Genomic DNA, 7,510 nt, shown 5'->3' on the forward strand with positions numbered 1-7,510 from the left:
TCTTATTTTAATAAATGTTCAGGCCTCTGTTTTAGTTCATATGGGTCCATAAAACCATGTTGTTATATTTCAGATTTGACGAGGACCATTAAGCCACCCTGAACTCATGTATCAAAAGAGCACAATGTAACATTTTGAAAATGTATTTTAGAATTACAAGGAGATATCCTCATACTCCATGTGAACTTTTACAAAAGACTTACAAGATGATTATTGGGTTGTCAAAATTTATATTCCACAAATAAATGCTTCATATATCTCGTGTAATTTTTTCAACTCTTCATTTTGTAAAAGGAAAATATCAACAGAAAACAGAGTATTTCCGAGTTTAATCTAATTGTAATTATACAGACCTCTGTACCTTTAAAATGACTGCTGAAATAATTAAACTGGGGACAGATCATTGTGGCAATAACGTTTTCCGACTTTTTAAAATATTTCTCAAGTGGGGACTGAGTTGTAGCTTTGATATTCAATTATAGCAGTCATTTTGTCCATGTATGCAGCTGTTGTTAACAGACTTGTCTTGAAAGTAAAACCATCTCACTGATTAAAGTCATATTTCTGATTGGCTAGGCTCACAACGTAGCTTTTGTGACTGAACATTGATTAACTTTTTCTCTTCATCTGATCTGCCTCTGTAAAATGTTAAAATCCAGATAGTGCCTGCTATTGAACATGTGTAATTTCAAATAATTGCTTCTAAGTGCTCTGCCAGCATTTTAACAAACACATGCTAAAATTCCATTCTTCTTTTAGAGCAAGAATATTGTTTGAAATGTTGTGTTTGTTTTTCTTCTGCTACAGATTTCTGGCTCTGTACAAAGGCTTGGTTCCCAAGATCATGAGGCTTGGTCCAGGTAATTTTCCCACTGTCATTTCTATATTGCTTTTGTTCTTGCTTTCTCTTCCTGTTTTTCAGTTTCTTGAAAAAATGCAGTAAGCATCAGTCAAATAAATGAAACTGTACCAGAAATCATCGAAATCGCTTTCATCTTTGAATTATTTCTTTTGATAATAGCATCATCTAATAGTATCACAGATGGATTTGGCTAAATATGTGTCTAAAAAAATAATTTACACGTACACATCAGATGATTGCAGATCCAAGTAACTGCTGGTTTGTGCAACTACTTTATTTGTGAACAAGCCAAATGCATCCATGCAAATGCCGGAACTGTAATACCTTTGGAAGTGTTTCTTAAAGCTTGTCCCATTCCTTCTAATGTGATTTTTTTGTTTCACTAGGAGTATTCTAGTGTCACGTTAAAATGCTAGTTAGAGTCTCTCCAGTATAAATGCTCTCAACTAGTCGAAGCATAGCCCAAGCGTATCAAATTCCAGTTACTTTCTTCTTCCTGTGCTCTGCAGGGGCTGTAAGGAAGAGACACTAAAAGACTGATAGCATGAGCTGGGAAGAGACTTGCATGGCCCTAGAAGGCTAAGAGGACAAGGATAGCTTAAAACTGGATTTGTTGATTGACCCCTTCTCACTAGTTACTCCAAATGCAGGAGCACAGTGGTTGAGAGCTAGATCCTCTACTTTTAGACTATTTTTCCCTGACTGGTTTTGATTAATCACGAAAGCAAAGCATTGGGCCCTTAGACTTTCCCAGCCCACAGAGGCAGTCTGTGTCAAAAAGAGCAGAAGTCCCAATTTGAACAGTATCCCATTCCCGTGAAATTGTATTTCCAATTGTGCAAGGTGGTTTAATAGGCAAGAACACACATGGTTAAAAGCAAGTAGGTACAGAGTCTGTTCTGCAGTATAAAGGAGGCATTAGGTTTGCCTGTAAATGTTTGCATATCCAATCCGTCTGGCTAAGTGCTAGACCATGCCTGGTTATTGTGCAGGGTAAAGCAAGGTGGGGAGGGGAAACAAGGCAGCTAGGCATAAGTCTGGAGCTAAAAGCCTTTTCCCTCATACTCCAAGGATACTAGATTACATACAGAACAAAGAGAAGGCAGGGTTTCTCTTCGCCAGTACCCATTAGCACAGCAGATTTTGGAATAAAATTTTCCATCTTACAAATGATGATGCGTTCTGGCCCAGATCCAGCAAAGCAGTTAAGTGTGCACTTCGTTTTAAACACTTTTGTAGTCCCATTGACTAATATATAGATTTGACTTGCCGATGAAACAATAATGCAGTCTTTATTCTGACTGGAAAGGTAATTCCTTCTTTCAACATGTGAATGCTTCCAGGAAAAGAGATACAAAAACAGATCACACAGTATGAGAATTGGAATCAGCCTTGATCTGCGTTCAAATCACATCTTAGACATTGTGCCTATGATTTGTTTGCTGGTCAAAGCCTTTTGAACTTTTGCTCTGGTTAGCTGTCTATGAGTTGCTGTTCATAGAGGTTGTCAAGTCTGATGACGGTTCATTGGGATAAATAACATGGGAAAACTCATGTGGTAGTTCTGTGTGCCTGGTTGTCTGAGCCTATCCCATCTACCTAGAAAGGTCAGCTGAGTTCAGCAGAAGGCTTGTTTGTTAGAGGTGCCACGCTAACCCGCTAACTGAGCCAACAGGCAAAGGCAAAGGCAAGAAAATATTTGTGCCCCAGTGCTGGCACCCAGAAGTAGCACATTGTAACACACTTTTACTCCTGCAGCCTGGAATCTGATTCTCTTTCCCCATCTTCTCTAACTAGAAGCTTCTCTATATGCTTAGTTATATATATATATATACCTTCTGAAATGTTCCCTTCTTCAGCTCATATAGTAATTAGAGCCCGGTTACAGAAGGGCTTTAGTCTGGCTTCACTAACAGTAAAGATACTTTATGGCATTCAAGCTGGGATTTTATACTGTTATCAGTTCTAGCAGATAATGCCCTTTCATCAGATCAAAATTTTGCCTGTGGATTCATAGCCCGGTACAGGCACAGGAAGATTATACTCATTTCAGCACTGTGATCTTCTGCTTTAGGCATGGTAAACAAACAGCTGAAAACCTTTCTTGAATCTTATCTGGAAACGTTTTCATCACCCTGATGATGGATTTTTGTCATTCCACCACTCAAGATGCTCTTTCATGGCCAAATCTAACTCTAAACAAACACACAAATACACACATATTCAGATTAAAAGCTTCCCTTGTAAAAGACCAAAAAAAAAAATTAACCTTGAAAAAATGTTAGGGAAAAATCACACTGAGGGTGATTTTGATTTAATAGACAAGCTTTTCACATCAATCTTATGGTCTAATATTAAGTAAAATTGATATGGTTTAAGAATTGGCAAAATTTTAATGAATTAGGGAATTAGTAGAATTTTCCATTTTGCAAATAAGGCTTTGCCATATCCTGGTTTATAGTACACACTACAAATGCTCTAAAAAATTTTGAAAATACTGAATTTTTTATGTAGTAAAATACTATCTTTTCTTCCAGGTGGTGCAGTGATGCTTTTGGTTTATGAATATGTTTATGCATGGCTTCAGGACACAGCTGATCCCAAGTAGCGCTTCTGAAAAATGTACTTTTTAAAATTACATGCATTCCAAAATACACTTTAATAAAGTAAAAGTGATTCTCATCCTTTATGATATTGAATGCCCTCAGATTACACTGATGATGTTAATACAGTTCAAAACAAATTTGGTCTTCAGGTCCTGATCCAAGAAAACATTTAAGCACATGCTTTTCTGTAAGTGCATAAGTAAATAGCACAGTTGATATTTGTAATTGTTTGACTGGATCAAGAGAAAATTTAGAGGAGACATAGGAACAAGTTAGTTTTTCAAGGACAAACTGAAAATTCTGGACACTGAATTATACTATGTAGTCAATACGTAGCTTTTTAAAAAAATTTCAGCTGAAATGGCAAGATAATAACTTTTAGGGGATTTTGAAGAAAAAAATTGAATAATCCTGTGGGGCCAGATACTAAGCTAGTGTAAACTGACAGCTGCATTGACTGCAGGTTAAGAACATGACTCATACTCTGCAAACTCTTGCGTCAATCTTGGGTCCAGTTTCAATTCGGTCCAGTACAATTTCAACATTGATAGAAGAGCTTCTTACGTTATTGGGAGTTAGGATAGAAAAAGGACAGCACGACTAGCCACAACCTTAGAAACACACATACTATTAAATGGCCTACTCTTAGCCATATATATCGTATAAATCTCACTCAGGTCACAGAAGATACTGGAAATAATTAGTCTGAATCAAATTACATAAAAGTGCAAAACAACTGTGGGAATCACAGAAGAAATGAGTAAATAAATGAACAGAAAAAATACTTTTAGGCATATGAGATTTTACTGTGAATTTTTTATCCACCTTCATATACGATTGCTTAAAGAGCTGTCCTGTCATAAAAATGCTCAATGCACCTTGACTGCCCCTTTCGCCTTTCATTACCACCGTGGAATGGAGAAACAATGTTCCAGACTGATAGCACACATGCAGTCGTAATTAGCTAGCCGTACACCTCAAAGAAATCTACCTTTCTATAGATAAAAAATGTTGCTCTAAAGCTAAAATTGTTGCTTCTCCCAGTCGTAAATATAAATATTTCAGTGTCTAATAGTTCAGTCCAGGACTTTACTAGCCATTCTGACTAGCTCTGTGAAATATGATAATTTCTGCTATGCTAATTGAAGACTTTTAGTTTCAGTTCATGCAGTTGTCCCACTCTACAGTTTCTTTTCAAGAACTCTTTAAATAACTTAAAATTACACATTATTCTGTTATTAAAATGTTCCCATTACCTAAACTTGGTTTGTTGTCAAATGAACGCATATCTTGCAATTGCTCAAAGTTCCTGTATCACCCCATACTACATTCACACTGTTAACTTTAAATGTTCTTCCTCCTAAGGAGGTACAAACCTTTTTCCCAGCAATCCTAAAGAACCATCTTTCCAGATTTTTACTTGAAAATGACAGTTCACATGTGAAGTCTCATCTCACGAGTGTTTTTAATGCATTAGAAAAGCAACAAAGCTAAAAATAGAAATGCATTCTCAGCGCTTTCAAGGATGCTTGTACTGACATGCTCAATAAACCTCTCTTTTGTCTAAATTTGACAACAGCGACTTCTCATACCTATGCTACTTCATAGCTAAAATCAATAACATTCGCTCTGTTACAATTTATAATTTTAAGGCAAATGTTCCTCATTGTTGCATTTCATTATCGGTATTTAGCCAAAGAGAAGACACTACTAAGATAATTTTGAAAATTAAAAGCAAAATGCTTTATAATTAGTCTTTTATTAATTTAGAGCATTCAAAATATAAAAATAAAAGGCTTTAAACATACTGTATATACATATATAGCCTTTGGTTTTACATCCTTTCCAACATGATTTTTTTTCAGTTAATAGCTCAGCCTGATCTTTGATAAAAAGAGAACCATTAGAAAGCAGAAAACACAGCATTGTTTTAGGAAACAAACTCATGAACGTGCCAGCCCAATCCCCCATCACTCCTGGTGTAATATGGGGGTCTGATTCAGTTTTACACTGGAGGTCTTCTGTATCGGGACCATGCAAACACAGTGGGGCTGTCATAGAAGGGAGTATTAGGCTTCGCTGATTTCTCTGAAAACATTTGACACTCTGGGAATGGAGTGTAGACTTTTCAGATTAAAAACTTAAATTCTGCACTCACATATATTGCATATTTCCCAAATTAATCCATTCACCTCAGTGGGTTCACTCCAGATTTATACCCCTGTACCTGACAAGCAGCAGTTGACCCTTGTTTATTATTTAAAAAAAAAAAATTCCCTTTTTCTACTTTGTTTATTGTAAAGTGGCTTAAAGTTGTTAAGCTAACACGTTGTGTTTTTCCATTTACCCATGAGTATAAGCAGGAAAAAAAGTCCTTGGGCAAAGGAGTATTCAACATTATAGGTTTACATTTAAAAAAAAAAAAAGAAAATTGTTATGAAAATTCACACAAAAAAGGCCATCACAGGCAGTTCACCAAGGGCCAAGGTCAGGTACCGTTGCTCACTCTGAGCAATGCTTTCTGCACACAGCTCCACTGACTTTCCCCTTGAGGGTGAGGTATTATATACAGTAGGCAGATGTACAAAGAGCTGTACCTAAACACAAAACAAAACAAAAATGGTTCGTGATGGTGTATTCCTACGCGAGGAATAATTGACATCACGTCTTGTCCTTGCTTTATAAATTACCCCGATTTAGCTGAAGACAAGATAATGCAAACAACTCATACAAGCTAAGGATCTGTCTCTCTAAGGAATTCCCAAAACACACTAACGCCTCATGAGGATCTCAGAAAAGACAACTTTTATTCCAGAAATGACCTCTTGTTGCTCAGGAAAATTTTGAAAACTTTTAACATAGGCACACTTTGTTACAGGCTTGTGAATTCTTGGAGCTCAAAAAGCTGTGCTACGGAAGGCTTCTCTTCTTTTTTTTCTGTTTTTTTTTTTCCTTTGATGTACCTTGTTTGTGCTGTATGGGTAACAATAGGCAGACTTAATAATTCTATAATCGAGTAAAAACAACTAGGTTGAAAGCTAAAATCCTGTTGCCAACTTAATCATTTATTGACTCAAGAGCTTTTTCTTATCTTTTTTTTTTTCCCTCCATTCTATTTTTAGTGAAGAGCTTCTCTAGAATTAAACCAATTTCTTTTTCATGGTGTTAAGGCTCATTTTATTTCAGCTACAACTGCATAAAGGCAGAATAATGTCCATCGCATAACTATGGCAGCATGGAATTGCACTTGTGTGCACGTTACCTTTAGTAGTTTCAGAGAAACATTCTTTAAAATGTGTTCTACTGAATAACAAGGGTTTCAGCATCTCAATAAAGCTAAACAGCTGTCGGATGCCGTTGCTGTACTGAGGCTGAAGTATACGGGATCACTTCTGAGATCAGATGTTTCTTTCCTTAGGGCCATAATACCTATGTTCTTTATAGAAATAGAGTTCAGTTAACTATTTTTTAATGCAAAAAGCAAAAGTGGCAGCAGCCGGTCAAGTCCATCTATATTTCAGTGGATATACTGTACACAACCTTTGTACTGGTTACTTAGATTATTATGAAAATTTACCCACAGCTGTCTTGGTGACGAAAGCTAGAAATCTACAAAGAGACATCTGTATTTTAAGAGAGAACTGTATTTTACCTTCCCACTGAATGAATGTTTAATATGGTATGCAGATAGAGCAATATTGGAAGAATGAAGTTTTCTCCTCTGCTTTAACTAGCTCTAGTGTAATTTAAGTTATTGCACGACATTTATAAAAATACACAATATATTAATATTCTATGAAGGATATGAAATGTCACACCAGGCTTAATTTTTTTTTTCCGTGTTCATATTCTGAACATACCTACAGCATGTGGAAAGCATTCTGGAATAACAGTCAGAACTTTATTATTGCCCAAGGAAAATAAGTAAATTTTCAAAGATCAGAATGTTAGCTCTCTTGGGATTAAAGTTTAAAGCAAAATAACTGGCACAGAGTAGTTGCCACTGGATACAGAAATGTAGAAAGGGAATTTGTTAATATTA

The 7,510-nt window shown here is 36.1% G+C and overlaps 1 protein-coding gene across 1 annotated transcript in view; it reads left to right on the forward strand.

Moving 5' to 3' along the window:
- SLC25A21 (solute carrier family 25 member 21) overlaps positions 1 to 5,903 on the forward strand; it is a 264,449-nt gene extending 258,546 nt beyond the window's left edge. Inside the window, exons 9-10 of the mRNA XM_075151638.1 lie at positions 808 to 860; positions 3,400 to 5,903. Coding sequence (XP_075007739.1) covers positions 808 to 860; positions 3,400 to 3,470 — 124 coding nt within the window. The 3' untranslated portion in view covers positions 3,471 to 5,903. The remainder of the gene's footprint in view (positions 1 to 807; positions 861 to 3,399) is intronic.
- Positions 5,904 to 7,510: the final 1,607 nt, after the last annotated feature.

The sequence above is a fragment of the Calonectris borealis genome, chromosome 5 (assembly GCF_964195595.1).
Source record: "Calonectris borealis chromosome 5, bCalBor7.hap1.2, whole genome shotgun sequence".
Taxonomy (NCBI): domain Eukaryota; kingdom Metazoa; phylum Chordata; class Aves; order Procellariiformes; family Procellariidae; genus Calonectris; species Calonectris borealis.